Genomic DNA, 24,565 nt, shown 5'->3' with positions numbered 1-24,565 from the left:
GCGACGTTCCCTAACAACGGGACCCTATGGGAACGGAGAATATGATGGTTGAATATGACTCAACTAACATGTTTGAAGACTTTGTGTAGTCTCTCAATCTCCTGAATGGTCAATATAGTTTATGTCCATTTACGATGTCTTAATAAGAACATAAGTATTGTTGTCATCATATATTATATACCACAATATATTGTATCAGCACTTTGGTACAAATACATATGTATGTATTCTATATATTTGACAGTGATTTTCATATTGAGAATCTTCATATAGATTTCTAAGAGAGTCAATCCGATGAAAGATGATATGTGCCTTGTGGACATAGGCACCACAAACTCTATACTCAGGGAAGTCCAGTGTTTCCACTCTCGTTGAGAGAAAGGGGATATTTTAAAATCGCTAGACGCGATGAGGTATTTGTTGGCTCAACTTGAGTCATATTTATTATCCCTGTGGGTACTCGAGTAATGTTAGGATGCTTTATTGCTTCCCGGTTTAACTCGTACCCTACTAAACCATAGAGGTATCCGTCAAAATAGTTTCCATAACAAAACTTATGATGACAACAAAGATAAATAACTTCTCTTTACCATATGCAATGGATATAGAAAGCACATTCTCTATGTATTATCTGGATTGTACTACACATTCGACAAAACCCGTAGCACATGTTGCATATGAGATAGTTTTCTAGAGTGTATTATACATGACAAACTTGGCATACTCACCTTGGTCATGAAGACATTGAGTTGAAACCAAAACTATCAGCAATTCCAATAGTTTATGATTATTATGATGCTAAATTCTAACAATATTTGGATTTTATGTGCACTACATGTGACAAAGGGAAGCTAATTTTAAGGCTCGCGCACCTTGAAGTCTACACTGGACCACTCAGACTCCTTGAATGCATGCAAGTCGAGGTATGTGACTCTTCCCATCCATTGACTAGACTATTCAGGCATTCCATGGTTCTTAAAGACATATCTACAAGATGGTCTTAAGTGTGTGCTTTCCTCACACGAAACCATTGGCTCATTATCCTGACATCGATTTCAAGCAAATTGAATGGATAACATTGCATAATTCTCCTTGAGTGCCTTCTCAATGGCCCTTGGATTGAAGTTTGGCAATTTGTCCTAATGTCTAGACTCAAAATGGTTTGGTAGAATTCTTTGTCCAAAGAATTAAGCTCATTGCATTATCTTTACTTTGGAATTGCAACTTACCAACTTTACGTTGGAGTCATGTAGTTTTACACGCTCATGACAGAACTGCATAATATTATTCTCTTATATCTTTGATACGTGGAAATCTACCAAGTATTTCCCATCTGCGGTAATTCGGTTGCATACCGATATCACCACCCCGCATACATCATTGCCCCTCAACATATAGTTGGGATCTATGTGAGGAATAATTGTATTTCCGTCAATACCTCAAGCCCCTCACATGGGGAGTTATTCAAGGCCAGTATGCTGATTCAATGAGGAATATTTCCAGGCATTAGGGGAGAATTCAAGTACCATAAAGAATGCCAGGAAATTAGTGGAATGTTCAACACATTTCTGCCTCAAATCCACGTACTCAAAGATCTGAACTATGCGTTCAGAAGATTTGCAACTCATTGCAAATAACCTGCCAGATTCATTTACTGCATATAAAGGTGTCACACAATCCTACAATCTTGCAAAAGCACGCCTGAAAGAGTGGAGGTACCAACAAAAACCACTCCGCTCCCCGTTCGATGCAACAGGGGGAGATGTATGGCAAAAGTACATCAGGATTCAGCTTCTCGCAAGCAAGGATATCAAGGCCTATGAATCAGTAAATGCAAGTCAACTTAACGTTGGCAGACACCTAATGGGTAGCATACCTAGTGGATGGGAAACCTCCACCAACCCAGATCATAGTGCACACAATGACCGGGTCATCGGGATATCCGAATCAATCGCATTGGGAAATCGCGAGCAGTCACCATGGGTAACGACATTTCCATCAATTATATCACCATGGGTAACGATTCTGGAGAATCATATAACCGGAAGTCTACAATTTTTGACATACATTTCTCAACTAGATTGCAGAACCTTTCAAATGATTCAGATCCAAAGACCATGGCCATCGCAAAGTGTGAGCAACACTCAGACTGAACTCAAGCAAAGGGTATAATCTAAGTAGAAATTATCTTGCTCAATAATGGGAAGGTATTCATAACAATACCTACACGAGTTTTCTTCTCGAAATAGAATTGAGAACAACGAGGTGGTGAAACAAAGAGCAAGTATTGTAGCACAAGGGTTCACGCAGATACCCATTCTCTAGAGGTGGAATCTCTTTCCGATAACTTATATTATTGGCAGTACAAAAACATCTATCTCTGCAATTGATAGATGTAGTGATCACATATCCATGTGGGTCACTAGATTCAGACATATATGATTGATTCCCGATGGAATCTGACTTCTGAATCGAAATGCAAAATGCAACATACTGTAAAAATCAGTAAGCCACCATACGACTAATTGTTGTCGGTACATATGGTACAACCGACGTAGTGAGTTCCTTATGCATAAGGATTACTCCTACAATGATGATTATCCATGTTTATGTGTCTGCAATGACGACACATGTAATCATCTAAATGGCGGAGTTTAAAATGAAGGATTTGGGTAAACCAAAATACCGCTCGTTACTACAACTTGAGCACCTTCATTCATACATTATGGTATACTATGTTGTCTATATCCAAAATATATTGGAGAAATTCATTGTGGACAAGTCTTATCCATCCGTAACTCTCATGGTAGTTCATTCTCTAGACGTAGAGAAAGATCTATTTAGGCCGAGAGATGATGGAACTGAGATATTGGGACTCAACGTTCCATAATGCCATTGGATCCACCAAACACAATTGGTTGGTACTCAACAATATCTTTCGATATCTCCAAGGCATCAAACATCTTGTCCTGGTTCTTCAATTTCACAGAAATGTGAACACCGATATCACTGGATACATTGATCAGATCCCCACTATGTCGGGTCGTAGACAAGCTTAGTGTTCCTACTAGGTGTGGTAGCCCTCTCATGAAGAGTCTTTGAAACAGACCTCATGGCTACATCCACCAACCATTATCTCAAGGATAATGTTTCTTGTGTTGCCCGGATGCAAACATGTTATATAATAAGCAATATCACTATATTGCATATCTTGCAAGTCAAATCATGCGACTGATTTGTTCATCTGGTCTCTACCAACTTCTATGTTCCATAAATGTGTTCATGGAATTGGTATGTGAGAGCTTCGAAATTTGCAAGAATTAGGGGGAGTATCTTTCTGAATTGTTCATGTTCAATGGATCATATTATACTCTTTTCCCTTCATGAGTTCACTTTACACGTTTTCATAAAGGTTTTTAATGAGGTAATATCAACACAAGACCATATGTCATACTTTCTGTTTTCCCCACCGGGTTTTTTAGAAAAGTATATACGACATATTTATTGTCCTCTTAGTTCTATGGGTTTTTCCATATTGAGTTGAAAGAGACAATAATCATTATATGTTGTGATAATTTCTCCTTATTTTCCCATTGGGTTTGAAGGAGTTTTGACAACACATCAAACATCTACCTCCTCACATTTTTCCCACAGGGTTTTTCATGGAGACTTACTGAACTTGATGATGATGAACATTCTCAATGACAAAGCAACTTCAAGGAGATTTTATCAAGATGTTGATACTACATGGACAAACGTAGATTAAGGGGAGTGTTAAGACTTAATTAATATTTTTTAATTAAGGATTAATTCTCCACTTACCAAACCGTCATACAAGGAGATGCAACTCTTGTAACCGTTGTGTCCCTTCGGATGCGTCCTTTCGGGGACTATAAATATGTAACTTGTGATCATCAATAGACAGATTTTTGATCTCAAACAAAATGTACATGTAGTTGTATATAGTTTGAGATGATGAATTCATGATCTCCAAAGCGGGTTATCAGATTGACTGATGAATATAAAATCCTTTAATATGTGTTCAATAATGAGGGTCAAATAATAGATGGTCGGGGTGTTTTTTTTCCATAAGATTCTCTAGCAATTTCTCTTTTTTTTTGCGGGTGCAACATTGATCCGATCTACAGTACAAGTGTGTGCTAATATAATTGGCGGCGGTGCAATCCGATCTACATTGGTCCGACTTTTGGCTACAAATAAAGTTGTCCATTTATACAACTATAAATTAACCATACTTCATGTCGTACTGGTTTCTAGCCGCCACATGGGCCAGGAACTAATCCATCAATCATCTCCTTCATGCCCTAATATATGGTTGCTAGATTGGTAGTGTGTGTGCGCGAGCAGGAGATAATTGATAGATTAGTTGGAACCATCAAGCACGGAATCACACCTATGGATAATGGATGGAGTTCCCCGCAAAAAAAAAAAAAGATAATGGATGGAGTGATCATCTTCTTCCAGTTTAGCTATACTACCCGTTTGGTGAGACTGGGGGTCGAGAAGCAACGAGTCTGAGCCTATCCAGCCTCAACCATTCCCCTGTTCCACTTCCACTGCCGGCCGTGGACCAGACCGAATTTGGGACGACGGTACGTATACCATCATAGTTTAGCCGCAACGCATCATATATTTAGTGGCGATATATATGTGTATTTTCTATTTTGTTTAGCTTAATACATTTCGTGGAACAGGAGGAGCAATGGCTGCTTGGCCCGGGGAGCTGTGGAAGCGCTGGTCCATCCAGATCCTTGTGCTCCTCAGCCTCGGGCTCCAGGTCGCCCTCTTCCTCTTTGCCGGGATCCGCAGGCGCGGTGCCCACCCGGTGCTGCGCTCCCTGCTCTGGCTGGCGTATCAGCTGGCCGACTACACCGCCACCTTCGCCCTCGGCCACCTCTCCCTCAAGGGCGCCCCACGCGATCACCCCATCGTCGCGCTCTGGGCGCCATTCCTCCTGCTGCACCTCGGCGGCCCGGACAACATCACCGCCTACTCCCTCGAGGACAGCAAGCTGTGGAAGCGCCACTTGCTCCATGCCGTCCTTCAGGTCTCCGGAGCCGTCTATGTCCTCTACGAGCACATCGCCGACCGAGGAGCATCGCTCCTGCTTGCCTCCGTCCTGATGTTCGCCATCGGTGCTGTCAAGTACGGGGAGAAGACGTGGGCGCTCATGCGCGGCAACCTGGACAGCATCCGGGGCTCCATCGAGAAGCAACCGCCGGCCATGCATGGGCACTTCCACCCTCAGGATAGAGTGTTGAAGGACGAGGAGTTGGACGAGGAGTCCCTCGTGCGACGAGCTCACTCGCTGTTCCACATATGCAAGCGCGCCGTGGTCGATTATCCGGTGATGGAAGACGACTCGCACGGCCAAGACACCACCAAGATGATAGGCGAGGTCAAGTTATGGCGATTGATGGAGACGGAGCTGTCCCTCATGTATGACACGCTCTACACCAAGGCACCCGTCATCCACACCTGGTTCGGCTACTCGGTACGTCTCGTCTCGCCGCTCGCCATTGTCGCCTCGCTGCTGCTTTTCAAGCTCATCGACAAGGACGACGACAACCGCAGCGTCGACGTCTACATCACCTACGTGCTGTACGGTGGTGCCTTGTTCATGGAGACGACGTCGCTGCTCAACGCCCTAGGCTCCTCTTGGACGTTTGCCTTCCTGAGCACCACCAGATGGCGCTGGCTCCGGTACGCGGCTCTGTGTAACGAAAGATGGGATCGGCTTAGGCGCGTGGTTGCATACCTTCACCATCTTGTCAGGGTAGGAGGAGGCAGCCGGTACACATCAAGGAGGTGGTCATACACCATGGGACAGTACAACATGCTGCACTTCTGCACTCGCTCTGTCACCAGGCCTCTGCTCGGCAGGCTGGCCAAGATGGTTGGGTTTGGTCTGAACGAGGTTTGGAACAGGGAGCATCACTCATGGGTCATCGACATGCCGGACCATGTCAAGGATTGCATCTCTAGACACATGAACAAGATGTACAAGGAGGGGGCCGTGAACTCGCTAGGCATGCTCAGGAACAGGTGGGGTAAGGAAACACTGGTCAGCAACAAGCTGTTCACCGGCATCTTCAAAGACTCCCTCGGCGTCGAGTTCCAGGAGTGCATCATCATCTGGCACGTCTGCAGCGATGTTTTCCTCGCCAAGAGCGATCGAGCCAAAGAAGAGGAGGCATGGCTCGACGTGGAGGCGATCAGGGTGATATCCAACTACATGATGTTCCTTCTCGTGGAGCAACCGGATATGCTACCGGGCCTCCCACAGAACAGGATGTACCAACGAACCTGCGAAAACCTGGTCAAGATCCGGCGATCGACGCACAGGCGTCAGAGCATGAACCTCGGTGCCACGCTCAAGAACCTGTTCCGCCTCCACGATGACCCTGAATCTAGCTCCAGGATCGCCGACAGGGAGGAGCTTGCAAGAAACGTGTATGATGAGTATGAGAGCAGAAGCTTCAGCTACGACGCTCCTCGTCTCCCCTATGTGGCTCAGCTCGCCAAGCAGCTGCTGACAATGGAGAAGGATGGCACGCTTGACTCGGTGAAACTTGTCCTCGACGTGTGGACGGATATTCTCGTGTACGCGGGCAACAAGTGCAGCAGGAAGGCGCACGCCGAGAAGCTCAACAGCGGCGGCGAGCTGACGACCATCCTGTGGCTCATGCCAGAACACTTTTACCAACTATACCTGGGGACCCTGATCAGAAGAAAGAAGATGGACCTGGGAGAAGGCATCAGTCACGCAGGGGCATGATGATGACGATGATACAACTACTCTTAAGACGTATAGCACCATTTCTCTGTATCATCGTTGGAGAATGGAGCCACATAAATCAATCTGTATCTTGCTCCGCTTCTTTAATAAAAAGGATCTCGGTTCATCGATCTTATTGTCTACTAGCCATTTTTTTATGACTACATCAGCTTAGAGATCCCTCTCCTACGTATTAACGTATATCCTTAATCTCATACTGAATTGTGTCGTCCCTTTTGTCTCAGCGACCTAGAGAGTTCCATTGAGCGAACGAGATGGAAAAACTTTCTCATGAAACAAATCGCTAAGCCATGAGGCTGAAACTGAAACCCTTGTATTACAGCAAGAATCCTGCACGCAGCACAATATGCAGCAATCTTATTGAGTATTGTATGTTATGCACTCGGAGCAAACGAGCTACTAATGGATGAGCTGGTTCGCATGATGCAACCACGTCGGATAACATGCTAATGTGATGAGCACATGCCAGATTCCTCCACGTCTTTGTACATCAATTGTTGGCGGATTTCCTTGTTGTCTTCATCTGGAAAGCACCCCGTTACAGCATCTCCAACCAGACCCCTGCTACGCCCCTATATATATATATATATCCAGACAGAAACAATGCAGATAAAAAAAATAAAAACCCAACCCAATATGTCTGGGCTATTGGGTATCACTCAAACCCAACCCATATATGGAACAGATTTGGATCCGTCCGGATGCGTCCGTCATGTCGGATCCGGGAAGGCCGGACCAACCTCAATTCCCTCCAAATCAACCGGATCTCTCCCGCGTTTGTCCTTTCCTTTCCCACATCCGCGTCATCGCCCTCCTCCATCCTTGCTCCGTGTCCACGTTGTCGACCACCTCAACACTCGCTACATCATCCGCCAGCGCCATGGAGAACAGCTGGACCAAAATTAGCACGTGTTCTCTTGCCCCATATGCATTTTTGGATCAATTTTAGGACTGTAGTTTCATTGTGATGCATCTTTAGGACACATTGATGATGGACGTGATAAATGACGGTCAAGAATCTTCAACTTATGAAGTTGGTGATACCAAGGAGGACCAACATTCTCAACCCATGAAGATGTTTTGTTGCGTAGAGCTTACTTGGCCACAAGCATGGATCCAATTTGTGGAATGCAGCAAAATGGCATTTGGAAGAAAAAAAATCCATGCTTGGTACCATGAACACAAGCACTATATGCATGCAACCGCATCCTATTCATACCACCCTCACCGAGGGCTCTCTCCAACATATATGAGCCACCATCCAAGAGATGTGAACATATTTTGCGGTTTGTATGCACAAGTGGTGAATATGCATCAAAGTGACACTGGAATTGAAAGCCATGCAAGTTTTGCCTTCACATGGTCATCACGTTTCTTGCTTGCTTCGTTCATGGTATTATGTTGACGTGTGATTTTTCTTGCTAGACGGGGTTTGCCATCACTTTGTACCATCAAATTGAGAAGAACCCATTCGCTTTGTTCCGTTGTTGGGTGGTGTTGAATGGGGGAAACCGAAGAGGTACACCCTCTTTGAAGATCTCAAGAACCTCACCAAGAAGATGAAGAAAAATGGTGGCTCAAGCTCTCGCCAATCTATTGGATTGGATGACGAAGATAAAGTGGAAGTGTGGACAAACAAGGGACCATGCCAAAGAGGAATATACACTTGATAGAGAAGAAGTGGGGGAAGGATATAGGCTCATGCCTGATGACGCAGCAAGCGAAATGTCCCTTCCATGGATGGACATCTTTTCAACAAAGGGGAAGACATTGATGAAAATGGAGGATAAAAGGGGTGAGAGGGAGAGGTACAAGCTTTTCTTGGATGTGCAAAGAGAGATGATGGTGTTCGACATAAAGAGGGTGCGAGAGAGGTCGAGCATTGAGAGGGAGAGGATAGGCATGGAGATGCAAGAGAAATGAGCAAAATGAGAGGTTGAAAAGGCATAGACATTGGAGACAATTGAGATTGAGAAAAGATAAGATGAGGCTTGCGAGGGTCACGAAGGATTCGAAGATCATGTTGTAGGACACTAGTCTCTTGGATGACGAAAGCAAAAGGTGATTCCTCGACAAAGAGATCAACGAGAAACAATGGAGGCGATTGATTCATTAGTGTACCGTCAATGTATTAATTGTGGAATTTTATTTTGGCTTTTGTTGAATTGCTGAATCATAATATATATTTTGGTTTATGTTGAATCCGTGAATCGATTCCTACAAAAAGAATGATGAACATGTTACGTGTTTGTATGAAAACAAGGGTTTGAATACAAAGGGTGTGATTGTCCGGACGATAAAATGAGGTATGGGAAGACGTTGTCCGCACGTCCGTGGACATTTAGAGCAACTGTAGCAGATCCACTATAAATTTGTATCACAAAAATCGTTTGAGGGGTCCTCTAAGGTCCTATTCGGAACCACTCAAATTATGATAATCCAACTTTTATAATTCACTATAAATTTATAAAAACTAGATAAACAGTTTATTAAAAACTCACAATCTACTCTACACTAGATAAAATCAAATTATGAATTGCTAATGACCCATTATCCTTATAAAGTTGAAGGTAATTACAAATTTCTGCCACCGCAACCTTTCTCCTTTTTTTTCTTTAGCGCACGCATGGGACAGACAGGTCATTGTGCAATGTAAAAAAAATCTGAATTACAATATATAATTTGACCTCCAAACATGCCCACCTAGATTGTTTTTATAAACTTGATTATATAATCTATCTTCATAATCTAGATTATCATAATTTATTGTGGTTCCAAACAGGGCCTAAAACACTTTTAGGGTATCGCACATCGGCATTGATCTTGTAAAAACGCTACTGCAAATTTGAACACAATATTCGCACAAGAACTTGAGCTTCTTCATCATCACAAACACAAAGTTGTTCATCAAACAAAGCACAAAAGAAGATAGTTTCATACATGCATTGAAGATTAGACCTAACCGCCGGAGTGCATCAACAAAACAAAGATAAACCTAATCCTAGATCATTCATCATATCCGTGGTAATACTTCACCGTGGTTTTGCACATAGTCACGGCGAGGCCGTGCTTGTTCCGTGCAAGCTCGAGGCGCACCTGAGCTCCTTCCACGCCGACCGCCACCTCATGCTTTGCGTCACGCACCACTAGTTCTGTCTCGCGACAGTGCTGGGTGTGAGGGGTGATATGCTTGTCGATCACATGGTACCCGCCCCACGCCTGACTGTCGTTGCTCCAGGAGAGGTTGCCATGCCTGCAAGCCTGCCTCAACCTCCAATCGCGCCAGTCCTTGTCGTCATCGTAACTCGAGCTTGAGTGGATCAGGACGGCAAGGCTTGAGGAGCCTTTGTCGGTGTCGAGGCGGTGACACTTGCTTGCCTCGCCCCGGTGCCCACCTCAGCCTCCGCAAGCGCCCACGTGGTCATCATGGCTGCTCCCGTTACTGCCTGCCATGGATTGCGGGTGTGCGCGAGAAAGGAAAGGTTGCATGTGGTTAATTGCTCGCCAGAGTTCAACCTCGCTAGCGGCAGAGGGAGCGGATCACGGTGAAGGATATGTAGGATGTGAGGAGCTCAACGCCGGAGCTCAACTCACCCGACCCCGTACTTATAGCGGCGGAGGAGGGAATTTACGGGCCGCCTATACATCTTTTCCAGGCCAGGCTATTTTTACAGGATCTGTTTGGGCCCAAAATTGACAGAAAACTGTAAAACCACCAGCCACCAGAATTATACGGGCCAGCGAGCATATACGGGATCCCGCTAGATTTGCTCTTATGGGGGCAAATTTGCCCAATCCTACTCATCTTATTTGGCTATACTAGTATTGTTACGTTTAACTTTGCAGTTAAACCTTGGATGTACTTTACTTGCTGTCTAGTAGGAAGAACAGAGACGCTCACCCACCATTTGTGGTGTTTATTTCAGACTCTTATTTGTGTTAGGCGTTTCAGAGAGATGCGGTAGGGAACACACAATAGCTATGTGATTGTAGATGGAAGACATGCTTTTGAGAAAAAAAAAACACACCAAAAATATTATATGCATATTCCGGACAATATCACATGGAAGTGAACAAATCCAGGCACATACAAAGTCAGCTTGAAGGGCTTTACATAACCAGCATTCCGACAGTTAGTTGTATGCTTGGCTTGCTGTCCAAAAGAAAAATCTCACCAAGAGAGACATGTCTAAGGATTCAATCATCAAGCTTGGAGCAGCAAAGAATGAACATTGATGCTAGGTGGCAGGAAGTGGTGTGGGGTCGTGGAAGTTAAGTATTTCAATCCAAAATTTCAGAAGTGTAACTGAAGATGGCTGGGCCTTATGCTGGCTGGGATCCGAGGAGGCACGACAGTGGTGTCAAGGAGATCATCCTTCTGACAGTTGTTTCAGTTTGTACTTCATTTCAGTTAAGTGTTTTCAATTGAGGAATATATATATATATAGATCAAGTCAAGATGCCCAGGGTTAGCCAACCTGCACCAGCAGCACACCAGTAGGATAGGTCGACGGAGACGAGCACAAAATGCCAGTTATAGTTTATCCACACCTCACAAGCACATAAGCTTAAATCTGTTGCTGGTTGCTAAACGTGCGGGTTAAAACTAGTGAGCACACTGCTACTAAATAAAATAAGGTAGGGCAAGAGAAATGAAGAAGCGGACCTTATTTGCCTCCCCGATCAGCAGGAAGAGGCAACATTTATTGGGTATGACTTTTGTATCTGAACAGAACTGTACAGGGGAGTACACACAAACCATACAAAATCTTGTTTCTCAAACAGGTTAGAGCCAAATTCAAACCACATGTGTGGCTTAGAACTTGACGTTAGTCGGTGGATCAGTCCGCGGGGACAGCCAAGGCCCGCCCTCACTCTGTATGGAAACAGTAACCATAACATCAAAAAAATGCGAAGATATCTGAAATTGCAAAATCAAATATTGGTTGAAATAGCAAGAGCTCTGATGTGTGAACAATGGTATTCCTCTTCTACTGGCTAAGTTCTTATAGCATTTCAGTTATAAATGAGAGAGGGCAGTGACCAAGTAGATGTACAAAGTCCTATTATACATGACAAAGCTCAAGTAACATTCTAGGATGCTTTGCTTCATTTATCAATTGATATAAGTGGAAAAATATAAGCATACAAGGTATCAATATTTATGTTTTCTAGGTGCATTAGTAGTAGTACTGCATACCAAGACATGAACATATCGAAGCGCATTAGATTGGACAGGTACTTTGCCAAAGTAATTTTGACATGTTAATTACCATGTTCATCTCTCTGGCACCAAACAGTTCGCCGTTGCGAACCACTAGTGGCGACAACTTGTTGCCAGTCCTTGCATTGTACTTGGTGTCAGTCCTCAATTCAGAGGGTGCACAAGTCTGCAAAATGTACAATTACATATGAGAATTGCTGTCTAGAATACCCGAATGGCTTAAAAGGGACATGATTAGTTCCAGAGAATGGGTGAAAGGGCAACTCACATAGAACACGCAGGAAGGCGCCTCCTGCAAAATTCACAAGTGATATATGTTTAGAACCGTTGTCCAGAATAACGAAACGGCTTAATAAAAGCGACATGGATTAGTTCCAGAGAATGGGTGAAAGGGCAACTCACATAGAACACGCAGGAAGGCGCCTCCTGCAAAATTCACAAGTGATATATGTTTAGAACCGTTGTCCAGAATAACGAAACGGCTTAATAAAAGCGACATGGATTAGTTGCAGAGATTGGGTGAAAGGGCAACTCACATAGAACATGTCGAAAGGCCCCACCTGCAAAATTTACAAGTGGTATATGTTTAGAACTGTTGTCCAGAATAACGAAACTGCTTAATAAAAGCGACATGGATTAGTTCCAGAGATTGGGTGAAAGGGCAACTCACATCGAACACGTCGAAAGCCCACGTCTGCAAAATTTACAGGTATATATGTCAGAGGAGAACATGCTGTCCAGAATAACAGTATTATTATTATGGATTAAAAGCAACATGGATTAGTTCCAGGGATCTCTCCTCAATCCTTTGGGCCTTGTTCTGTTAACCATCTCCCAGGGCCAAGGGAATTAAGTAGGGTTGGAGGGAGGGGGTTGATTTTGATTCCCCCTCAGCCATCAGCCCCTCAATCCCCCTTGGACCCCCTCCAAACAGAACAAGGCCTTGACAGCATCAACCAAGCAGATCACCACAGGTATACAAGTAAAACTAGCTTTGTCCAACATCTAGTTTCGCAGATCTATGATCACACGGAAGGATCTAATGTAATAATACTAACCTACCCTGTTCGGTATCCCGCCGCTCCCCAACTCTCTGCTCCAGCTGGTGGAGCTGCAGTTTAAGAAAGCAGGAGCTGCAGCTCCGCGGATTCCGGGAGCTGGAGGATTACCGAACACGGTCTAAACCACCAAATCAAATCTAACGATTGTTGAATCTAATGTAATCTGAACCAGCAGAAAGAGTAAAGAATATGAAGAAACATACCAGCTCCAGCGCTCCCTCTTCCACGTGCACCGCTTCCTTCACCGGGCACTCCTGCCAGTCGCCTCCAGCCTCCGCCGCCGCCACCGCCACCATGGTCAGGACTCAGGCTAGCGTTTTGCCCACGCGTGCGCGTCTGTGTGTGGCACTGGCACGGGACTCGGGGTTTTAAGCGGGGGCTATCACGGGCTCCCGTGGGCGTGGCCTATCACGCGACCACGTCTCGTCCGTCGGATCGGCTCGCGGTTGACCCCGTCCGTCGGATCGGCACTGATTTTTTTTTATTCTTTTGCGAATCGGATCCGCTCTGAACCTTCTGCGCCTCCTCGCCACCTCCACCGCCGCCGCTCGGCGCTCGCCACCTCCCCGCCCGCCGCCCGGCCGCCCCTATTCAGCGCGGCAAACTGCGCTCCGGGCTCCGCGGACCAGCAGGGATCTGCCTCCTCCGTTCCCGGCCCTCTTCGTCTCGTCTCGTGGGGCGGCGGTCCGGGACCCGCTGCCTCCGTCGGTGGTGGCCATCTTCGTCGGGCACGGCGGCCGAGCCCTCCTCCCCTACATCTTCTTGCCCCTGTCTTCCTCTCAGGCTCGCCCCTTCGAGCTGCCATCGCTGCCTGCAGGAAGGAAGAGGAAGATGAGGAGGAATGGGAAGGGGAGGAAGAGAGGGCGAGGAAAGACGAAGAGGAGACCACCAACCTTCTTGGGCCATGCGCTCGAGACCAAGATCACATGCTAGTAGTACCCAACGCGCTCTCCACCAAACCCATGGTAACGACAACCTAGCGAACCAAGGTATAGTGTATACTACTCCTACTGCATCCTTTGAAGGGAAAACCTGAATCTGCAGCCCCCTCCTAACACCAAGACACTGCCTTGCTGATTGATTTTCCTTCCAGATGCTCGCTTTCTGATGCTTGCCATGGATCTTCAAATTTGTTACTACTAGTTTTGGCATCAATGAGCAGTTAAGTTAGTCTATTCTCTGTTGCTGTTTACTGCTTTGCAGATATTGACATGTGCATTCAATGCTTGGGTCTGGGTAACACAGGACCAAAATGGCAGTAATTCTTGTCCAGTATTCTTGCTTCTCGGTGATCACTATTGTTGAGAATAGAGTAATGCTCGTAATAACAGTTACTCACTTGCTTTTGGATCTTTCTAGTCTTTTGCTAGGGATTATTCCTTTCAGAGTATTAATGATTATAAAACTATAAATGGATATGTAAAGTACACAGCTCTTAATTCAGTTCAGCTGCCCATAGATTGACCTGCTTTCATCTTTCAATGCCTTAAGCAGCTAATTTGATTTGGGTTCTGCTCTGGACTACAGGATAGAGTCACTATGGCTGAGACCATCTCTTTTCTGAAGCAAATGCTACTGAAATTGGTGCCCAGATTAATCTTGAGACAAAGACGGTTGCTGAGTTATTTTGCTTGGACATCTTCATCAAATATGATGCAAGGATGCATCCACCCATCACCATTTCGGCTTTGCAACGTACAAGTTTCATATTTTATTTTGCATCTCCTGATGTTCATTTCTTTCGTGCCTGGACTGCAGCATGTTCGGTTTACTGTCACCGTGAGTAAGCTTAGCTCAGCTTAGCTATGATGGTGGTCTTCTTCCTGAAAACGTGCCATGAGTCAGGAAGTGCATATGGTGTTCAATACAGGTATCTAGATTCGGGTTTTCTGCAGCTGATGCACCAGGGTGATTGGCAGCATCTGTTCTTGCTTCATTCTAGTGATGACCACAAGTAATGCTAAATAATTCATAAAGGGAATGTCACCAGTTTAAGAAACCCTCTTAGGTAAACTAGCTTCACTGAAAATATTCTTTTTCTAGCCTGATTTCATTTGTCTCTTGATTTTTCTGCTCCTGTTTGTCAGCTACTGAATGTGTCGCTATCCCTGGGTTCAATGTAGTTACACTCTCGATTCCATGAACTCCAACATGCCAACTATTGTATTTATCTGTCTTTCTCTATTACATTAGCTCCTACTTCCTCCGTTCCAAAATATAAGACCTTTTAGAGATTTCACTGTAGACTACATACGGATGTATATGGACATATTTTAGAGTGTAGATTCACTCATTTTGCTCCGTACGTAGTCCATAGTGAAATCTCTAAAAGGTCTTATATTTTGGAACGGAGGGAGTAGATGAAAGTAGTATGCTTATGTTTGTACAGTTTGTGGTATGTATGTGATGGATATCGTGGCAGGTTTAGTGGCCGTACTTTTATTATTTGAATAACAATCCTTTTATTCTCAGATACATGTCACTCGATCTGTCACATTGGTTCATCTTTATTTCTTGATTATCTTGATAGATTTGTGTTTAAATTAAGGTCAGCATTCTCTAGATTTCTAAGCATTGTTTTGCCTGTAGTGCTGAACTTTTATGTAAAGCAATTTTTTATACTTGTTGTTTGCAGCATTATTATTTCAGTAAGCTCATACCTTATGTCCCCACCTTATTTGCAGGTGTATTCATCTCATCTGCCATATCTGGTACACCACCCAGTATATGGACTAATCTTGTGCATGGACTCCTCCTGTTCTTTTGTCAGCTATCACCAAATTGAGTTGACGAAGGTTGTTTCACCTTGCATGTTCTTCTGTGGTCTTATTGTCCTGGGGATCATGAAAGGTGAGCACAACTGAACACCTGCTATATTGGTTCAGTACTCTATGCTTTGCTATGTTGTCCTAGGAAAGTATGGATTTGAAGTGTACTGAAGGAAGGTTGTTCTCATGTATGATTATGATTTCACACATTCAGTGTCTTACTGTCCATGTATGATGCATTTATTAGTTCTTTTATGCAGAATGGTAAACTACAGAAAGACTTGTCATTGTAGCCTATATACTCTTGGATCTTTAAGAGATGATGCAGAGCGTACACCTAGTTTTCAGTTGCATTGTTCTGTTATAACTTATACGCGAAGAAAACGAGTTTTTTTGTTAAGCTTTCAGGTATCTCGAGTTGAGTAGAACTCAGAGAACATGGAAACTTTCTCTCTTATGGTGCCATGTTCCATTGTGGTATATTAGAGTTGAACATTTATGAACAAGTTCCTGTTTTCCCAGGACTACTTGGCCTGTGATTTTTGTTTTCACATCTGCTATTAATGTGGATCTCTTCGAGTTATGGGTGATGCAGAGGTAAAAAAAACAGTTGGATTTCTCCATGAAATCTCGTGTGTTTGCAGCATGACACATTGGGCTGTCCACTTATCGATCCGCTGCCCTCATATGAGGCAGGGCGTGAACTGCACAAACCTGGATCCAAGAAAGTTCTTCCTGGCAGTCAGGTGTAGTTATATTTTCAGAATTGAAATATGTGCTGGATGGATTCACTTAAGATAGCATGAGTTAGAAACTTAGAACTTGGAAGCAAAATTTTAAATGTTTACATAACCGTCTTCCTTTTAGAAAATGGGCATCCCGGTGCACGTAGCTCCCGCTTGCGCCAGGTCCGGGGAATGGTCCGACCACTTTGGGTCTTTTCTACAGAGCCTTTCCCTACATTTCCGCAAGAGGCTGGTTCCCGGACTCGAACCCGTCGCCTCATTGTTACAAGGCAAAGCTTTGCCGCTGCGCCAATGCTCCCCTTCAAAAATTGCCACTTACAAAAATTACCGCTGATTAACATCTCTTTCTTTTCTGGAAAGAAAATTCGCCGCTTGAATATTTGTACTTATGGATTCATTCATCTCGGGGCTTTAAGTTCAGTTTTGTGATTGCGCTTGATGTGGGATGTAAACTGCTTGCTACTGGTAATTGCAATTGGGTATAGAAGGAATATATGTTAGTTTTGTTTTACAAATTAAATATCGCAAGGGTAATCTGAATGTTACATGCAGTGGAAGGTGTAAGCATTGGTGTTGCAAGAGAAGCAAAGTGACAGACCTATGTATTAGTAGATAGAGATGTACTAACTATGTTCAATAAATTGGTGCTGGTAAAATGCTGCTGTAGCTACTCACACTCCTTTACTTTTGTCCTCCTGGAGCATGTACACTACATAGCTCTTAATTCAGCTGTCAATAGATTGACCTTCTTAATTTCATCTTTCAGTGCCTTAATAAGCAGCTAATTTGATTTTTTGTTTTGCTCTGGACTGCAGGATAGAGTCACTATGGTTGAGAGCATCTCTTTTCTGAAGCAAATGCCACTGAAATAATGAAATTAGTGTCCAGATTAATCATGAGACAAAGAAGGTTGCTGAGTTACTTTGCTTGGACATCTTCAAATATGATGCAAGGATGCATCCACTGATCCACCCATCACGTACAATTTTCATATTTTATTTTGCATCCCCTGATGTTCATTTCTTTGGTGGCCGGACTGCAGCATGTTCGGTTTACTGTCACTTTGACTGAGCTTAGCTTAGCTGTGATGGTTGCTGAGTTATTTTGCTTGGACATCTTCATCAAATATGATGCAAGGATGCATCCACCCATCACCCTTTCGGCTTTGCGACGTACAATTTTCATATTTTATTTTGCATCCCCTGATGTTCATTTCTTTGGTGCCTGGACTGCAGCATGTTTGGTTTACTATCACCGTGACTAAGCTTAGCTTAGCTTAGCTATGATGGTGGTCTTCTTCCTGAAAACTTGCCATGAGTCAGGAAGTGCATATGGTGTTCAATACAGGTATCTAGATTCGGGTTTTCTGCAGCTGATGCACCAGGGTGATTGGCAGCATCTGTTCTTGCTTCATTCTAGTGATGACCACAAGTAATGCTAAATTATTCATAAAGGCAATGGCACCAGCCTACGAACCCCCCTTAGGTAAACTAGCTTCACTGAAAATATTCTTTTTTTAGCCTGATTTGATTTGTCTCTTGGTTTTTCTGCTCCTGTTTGTCAGCTATTGAATGTGTGGCTGTCCCTGGGTTCAATGTAGTTACACTCTCGATTCCATGAACTCCCAACATGCCAACTATTGTATTTATCTGTCTTTCTCTATTACATTAGCTCCTAGATGAAAGTAGTATGCTTATGTTTGTACAGTTTGTGGTATGTAAGTGATGGATATTGTGGCAGGTTTAGTGGCCGTACTTTTATTATTTGAATACCAGTCCTTTTATTCTCAGATACATATCACTCGACTTGTCACATTGGTTCAACTTTATTTCTTGATTATTTTGAAAGATTTGTGTTTAAATTAAGGTAAGCATTCTCTAGATTTCTATGCATTGTTTTGCCTGTAGTGCTGAACTTTTATGTATAGCAAATTTGTATACTTGTTGTTTGCAGCATTAGTATTTCAGTAAGCTCATACCTTATGTCCCCATCTTATTTGCAGGTGTATTCATCTCATCTGCCATATTTTGTACAGCACCCAGTTGATGGACTAATTTTGAATGTTGCCGTAGTCCTCTTTCTTTTCTGGAAAGAAAAATCGCCGCTTGAAATTTTTTATTTATGGATTTATTCATCTCGGGGCTTTCAGTTTAGTTTTGTGATTGCGCTTGTTGTGGGATGTAAACTGCTTGCTACTGATCATTGCAATTGGGTACAAAAGGAATATATGTTTGTTTTGTGTTACAAAATAAATATCGCATAAGTAGGGGGAAGGTGTAAACATTGGTGCTGCAAGAGAAGCAAAGAGATAGGTCTATGTATTACTCCCTCCGTCCCATAATATAAGTGCGTTTTTGACACTAGTGTAGTGTCAAAAACGCTCTTATATTATGAGACGAGGTTTTTGCAGATAGAGAAGTACTCCCTCCATTCATAAATATAAGATGTTCTATTTTTTTTCTAAATCGGATGTATATAGACAGGTTTTAGTGTGTTTGTTCTCTCATTTCAGTCCGTATATACTCCATATTGAAATATCCAAATCAACTTACATTTGTGAATGGAGGGAGTACTAACTATGTTCAATAAATTGATGCTGGCAAAATGCCACTGTAGCTACTCACACTCCTTTACTTTTGTCCTCCTAGAGCATGTTCAGATTGGTAAAGAAATCAGCATTGTGCTTGCCTTCGATAATGGCTGGGATCCATGTCCCCTTTATTTTCTTCCTCCATAGTTGCTTTATGTTCAGATTGGTTAACAGTACTACAGAGGGAAATTTGAGAAACAACTACCGTACCAATTATTTACTGGATTTTATTATTTATTTTGCACCTCAATGGCTAGTTGTGATGTCCCATTAGGCCTCTATAGTTTACACAATATACTATATTGGATTAATTTACTTGTTGACCGAAATGATATAGCAGTGATGTACAGTCTAGCTCTCAGATTTGTTGCTGTAATTATTTTCAATCTCCAGTTTTGAAGGGTGTACTTATTGTTGTCTCTCAAATCACAATGTCATGTGGGCATGTGCCTACTGATGACAGAGCCACAAAGTTTTTTTAACAAATATTTATTTTGACATTGTGAAGCAAGAATAACATAAATGTCCCAAGACACAGGTCGTGTTCGTGCTACTACATAGTAATGATGCTGTTTGTTTTATGTTAGGGTGCCACAATATTTATATCATATTATGGACAGTGATGAAGTGACTTATATTGTTGAGTATGCAGAGATCAATAAGTGAGCAAACTTAAGCTAGACAATAGTGCTACGCGACCAAATATCTGTCCCTGGATACCGAGAATGTGAGTGAGCCCCGTTCTGCTGCCGTTGTTATATTACCTCCGGGGAAGACCGACTGGGTGTACTAAATGCTCAATTGGTACCTGCATACCATTAGGAGATACATTTTGGTGTAGCTTATCTCAGTGTCATATAAAGAAACAGTAAAAGCTTTGCATTTCTTCTATTATGCCAACACATCCCGCTTGGTTTGTTTCTACTGTGGTAGAAACACAAGCTCTGCTGGAAAGGTATAGCGCAAATTCACAAGTATCACAACTTCGTCATCAAATGGGTTTATTATCCGATGAGGCTATAGTGTAGCCGAACATACGACTCTTTTATTGCTTAAAAGAGGCAGGGGCTAATTATATCTAAGTTTTAAAATAGTATTTTCTGTTGACCTGAGCAACAACAGTGGTACAACTCTTTTATTAGCTCTGCTATGTGTTTATTGGATGTTAGGTTGCTGATGGAAATAGGCGCTAGGATAATTGGAGCTGTATTTTATTGTAATGTGTTAAGAAATCAAGTTACTTGCTTTAAAGTTCTTTGATTTATATGATGTTTTACATTGTACACAAAGGTGGCTTGCCAGGTAAATTTGCGAACATATGTTTTGGGGTTTGAATTAGTGTCACTTTGCCTTGCAGGTACTGGATACAACAATGTGAATGGGGTGGCTTTATCAAACAAGTATCATTGTCCATGGTGGAACTATCTAGGTACTCCGTGTTTTTAAACTATTTAAAAGCACTAAACCACAGATGCATAAATGTTCTTGAGTTTGTACATGTTTGATTAGTTTGTATATTACCATGAGGTCATGGGTTCGAGTCCTGGAAAAAGCCTCTTGCAGAAGTGTAGGGAAAGGCTGCATACAGAAGACTCAGAGCAGTCGGACCCTTCCCGGACCCTGCGCAAGCGGAGCTATATGCACCGGGCTGCCCTTTACTAAGAGCCATGATGAAATCAACTTTTTCATATGGTTTGGCTTATAAGAAAAATACATATAGGCATATAGCCAAATGGTACTTAATTTGAAGGTAGAGCTTCGGGCAAGACTCATTTCAGTTTTATTATTCAGAGATTCAGGTACATGCACTTTTTATAGATCTGAAGGTAGGGAGTTTAATTGTTTTCGGGCATTTTGTGTTGTTCGTGCTCTTGGTATAGGAAGACTTACCTCTATGGGTTTTTGTGCAAGATATGCTGTTCTTTGTGTTCGTGGTTTACCAAAACTTACATCAACGATTTTACAAAACCTCTTCACCTATATTTATTGTTCCTTTGCTCAACAGAGCATCATTCAGATCTTTCTTGCTTCGTTTTTTCACATTTTAGAAATGAGAACTAAAAGACTATGGAGTTTATTTAGTAGGCCACTTATATAGCTCAATTGTTGCAAGTTTTCCATGTTTTTTCCTCATATTTATAGCTATATGCTAATGCAGACTTGACCATTATCATCTTGTCATTGTGTATGTGAATCATTATGATCTTGGGTGGGCATTGCAACCCTTTTGTGCAGATTCTTATTATCTGCTACTAGTCAAGCCTGAAACCATTTTTTTACTGTTGTTTGCAAGACTCTAAAGATTCCCTATTATTCATTCATTATAGAAATTCTAACTCTTATATTTTCATTGTAGTGTGTGTGCTCTGCAGAAAGGGTGGCACAGTAGAAGATGCATGAATGCCATATTGAGGATTCTATATGGTATAATATAAGTTTTCAACTTTCTATACTTTAACAATGCCCATCTTCGTTGTTTTTGTGTCGTATTTAGTGTTTTATTATTTTACGCATTGATATTGATACTTTGCCTTCTGTTACCAAAAAATACGGTTAAAAAATAACCTCTGATTCAGTATATAGTGGTTATTGTGTCATCATCCCTTTGTCCACTGTTTCACAGGGTGCAGTGAAGGGCACTTGTTTCTCTAGTTTGATTGGAAAGCCATGATTAGAACAAAAGAGTTGGTCCAGAACGAGTGGGCGGAGTAGGGATGTTGATTTGAGATAGTTGGACTGCAGATGGAGAAGACCCCCTGCTGAAAGCTGGTACCTCATCCCGCTCCAACTCTTAGTTATCGAAATAGAACTCATTGGAAACCCATCTTTATACCACAAAAGAGTTGAAGAACGAGCAAACGGAGGAGACATAAAAAGCCGGCACCGCATCCCACTCAAACTCTTAATTCTCGAAATAGAACTCATTTTCCTCTCCATAATACAAATAGATGTGAAAAGAAGTCAAATCCTGGAAAATAACCGCTGCTTCCTCTCAGAAGATGAGAAATAGATAACTAAAGTTCAAAAATTACCGCGGTATCGCCTGAAGCATGTCTCTCCCGCGAGCGGCCATGAAAGCTGGTGGCAAGCACTCATCATCCTTCGTATCTTTGCAGACCTGGATATCAAGGGAACATCAATACCAGTGTGAAATAAGCATCCTGATTACAGAACGGGCACCAGTATCTCAACTCTGTTACGGCTTGGGGCTGTGGTGCCCTCGAGGGAGAAGTATCAAGGTTAGCTGGGGATTAAGCAGCTAAGGAGGTCTTACATATTGAACGTCGCCGTTGGACCGCCCAAGGACATGCCGGTCCGGGTGGTCGTTGGTATGGCATGTCGCCATGAGTTGAGCACGAGGACAGGCTCCTCAATCTTCCTTGCTGTCGACCAATTTCTGCTCATGGCCCCAGCATCTGCCAGATCAATCATGTATGCATACATGATTGAAGAATAAGAAGGTTCAGAAATGCTCACTCTACGGGGGCACTCTCCTCCATCATCGCTTCAAAGGAAACCAGACACCTTCCACGGAGTTGAGCAGCTCTCACCCTTGCCGTGGCACTCTCCTCCATCATCGCTTCAAAGGAAACCAGATACCTTCGACGGAGTTGAGCAGCCCTCACCCTTGCTGTCTAAACTACATGAGCCTGTGTGGAAGATGATGAATTAATGTCCCCATCCTGAGATGCTGCATCTGAATTTTGAATCATAATCCCTCCATTGGAAACAACAACTCTCTGCTGCAACTGTCCACTAGAATTGCAGAAGCAAGAGGCTGCTTTTACAATTCTAGTTAATTGCAGAGGCAAGCAACTGTCCTCAGTAGGAAAGACTATCCCATAGTTTGCAGAAGATCGGTGATCAAACCCACTTCCTGAGGTAGAGGTGTGATCCTCCCAGAGAGAAGGGTAATAGAGAGAGAGGGAGTGTGTGTGTGTATGTCTGTCTGTGTGTTGTGAGAGAGGAAACCAGCCTAGTTGCGAGTAAAATTGGCAGGAGCAGAGTCACTTGTGCGTGACTTTTGACATGGATGTTAGTTCCTGTACCCTTTGACCTGCATATTTCTTCCTGTTTTCACTTTGTTTGCAGTAAAAGCTGGGCACGGGCACGGGCACGTGCAGTTAATTCTCCAAACCGTTTAGAGCAAGTACAATAGTATATCCAGCTGCTGGCTATAAGATTGTCATGTCATCTATAGCCCATCTTATAGCTAACATGTACAATAATTCATTGCAAAAATGTACTACTTTTTATTATATGGTCCATCTTTCATACTCGCAAAAGACATTGGAGCACGTGTTAGAGCTGGCTCTTAGCTAAGAGTCCGCTTAGCTTCTCTCTCATCTTCTCTTTCCTTTAACTAAACAAAAATATATTAGTTTATTTCTTATAGCCAGCTGACTCAGCTCTATTGTACTTGCTGAGCATGTGCCTTTTCATCCTCTTGAAAACTAAGATGTCCACTTGCTGCGGTAAAGGCCAATGGCCCTTGTGCAAGCTGTCCAGCCTGCAGCAGCAGAACAAAATTATTCCTGTGATGCCGAGGAGATTGATGCTTTCGTTGGTTCCAAAACGGAGAAAATAATATATCTGCTTTGTTGGTTTGCTTTCTTGCCGGCCACCGGTGAACACTCGCCGCCGGTGGTGGGGTGTGACCATGCCAGCACTGAGGGTTAGGTATGCATGTCTTCTGCCATAGTTTGTGGGCATGTGCTCCCTGTTATTAGATAATGAAGCACAATCAAGTTACAATCTCTTTTTTTCAGGGTACAATGTCTTTCTTCTTGCTTTCCTGTGCAGATGGTGAACAAGGAGCAGAAAACAGAGAATTAATCATCTTCCGAAGGGCCGATCGAATTTCCTGAGGAAGAAATTGGACTAGGCCCAATTGGTTCTTTCAGCTACAGCATATGTTGAATGATAGAAACTAGATGAACTTGCAACCCAAGAAACCATAAAGCCAAATTGTGAACTTAACCTGAACCCGAAGCCGTACATCAGACAATCTATATCACTATATGTGTTCGGTTTTCAGATTAGGGTCATGATGTGTGGGGATAGATCTATTGCTATCTCTCGGTGGTCATCATTCTCATGAAAAAGAAAATCATAATAACTTTATTGTACGCTTGATTTACTAGACATGAAATTAAAAGACGGAATGCTACCTTGGCTTTAAAATAATAGTTTTTCTTCTAGTTTGAAATAATAAATAACCAAATTGTTATTATTAGTATGGAATACAGGCTCATAATGTATTGGTTTGATGTGTTATAAATATTTGTGTAATGTTTTGTACGATGCTTCTTTATTTGTTTGATGTGTTATAAATATTTGTGTAATTTTTGTACGA

General features: G+C 42.9%; 2 protein-coding genes and 1 long non-coding RNA gene across 12 annotated transcripts; 2 read left to right on the top strand and 1 right to left on the bottom strand.

The window, feature by feature from the left end:
- The first annotated feature begins 4,712 nt into the window (after positions 1-4,712).
- Positions 4,713-6,799, top strand: LOC123397082. Its single transcript, XM_045091769.1, has one exon. The coding sequence runs from the start codon at positions 4,724-4,726 to the stop codon at positions 6,797-6,799; it is 2,076 nt and encodes a 691-aa protein (XP_044947704.1). The 5' UTR covers positions 4,713-4,723.
- A 4,674-nt stretch (positions 6,800-11,473) lies between these two features.
- On the bottom strand, positions 11,474-22,570 carry LOC123451882. Of its 3 annotated transcripts, XM_045128430.1 has the most exons (8): positions 13,999-14,096; positions 13,309-13,916; positions 12,715-12,738; positions 12,581-12,604; positions 12,447-12,470; positions 12,313-12,336; positions 12,094-12,210; positions 11,474-11,696 (listed from the first exon to the last, which is right to left on the bottom strand). In XM_045128430.1, the coding sequence occupies exons 2-8, from the start codon at positions 13,399-13,401 to the stop codon at positions 11,637-11,639; spliced, it is 366 nt and encodes a 121-aa protein (XP_044984365.1). In that variant the 5' UTR covers positions 13,402-13,916; positions 13,999-14,096; the 3' UTR covers positions 11,474-11,636. The 3 variants fall into 3 exon arrangements, with proteins under 3 accessions (XP_044984365.1, XP_044984366.1, XP_044984364.1); XM_045128431.1 differs by lacking the exon at positions 12,313-12,336; XM_045128429.1 differs by lacking the exons at positions 11,474-11,696; positions 12,094-12,210; positions 12,313-12,336; ... (2 more) ...; positions 12,715-12,738; positions 13,999-14,096 and adding exons at positions 22,242-22,327; positions 22,484-22,570 and having other exon boundaries at positions 13,593-13,916.
- Positions 14,008-24,565, top strand: LOC123451883. 8 transcript variants are annotated; one of them, XR_006632520.1, is made up of 9 exons: positions 14,250-15,113; positions 15,790-15,955; positions 17,435-18,104; positions 18,622-19,769; positions 19,862-19,936; positions 20,567-20,638; positions 21,566-21,633; positions 21,833-21,978; positions 22,326-23,243. It is a non-coding gene; the product is annotated as an uncharacterized LOC123451883 (long non-coding RNA). The 8 variants fall into 8 exon arrangements; XR_006632525.1 differs by adding an exon at positions 14,008-14,094 and having other exon boundaries at positions 14,199-15,113; positions 18,622-20,638; XR_006632523.1 differs by having other exon boundaries at positions 14,250-14,417; positions 14,633-15,113; positions 18,622-20,638.

This window comes from Hordeum vulgare, chromosome 5H (genome assembly GCF_904849725.1).
Source record: "Hordeum vulgare subsp. vulgare chromosome 5H, MorexV3_pseudomolecules_assembly, whole genome shotgun sequence".
NCBI lineage: Eukaryota > Viridiplantae > Streptophyta > Magnoliopsida > Poales > Poaceae > Hordeum > Hordeum vulgare.
This window is presented reverse-complemented; position numbering and strand designations above follow the sequence as displayed.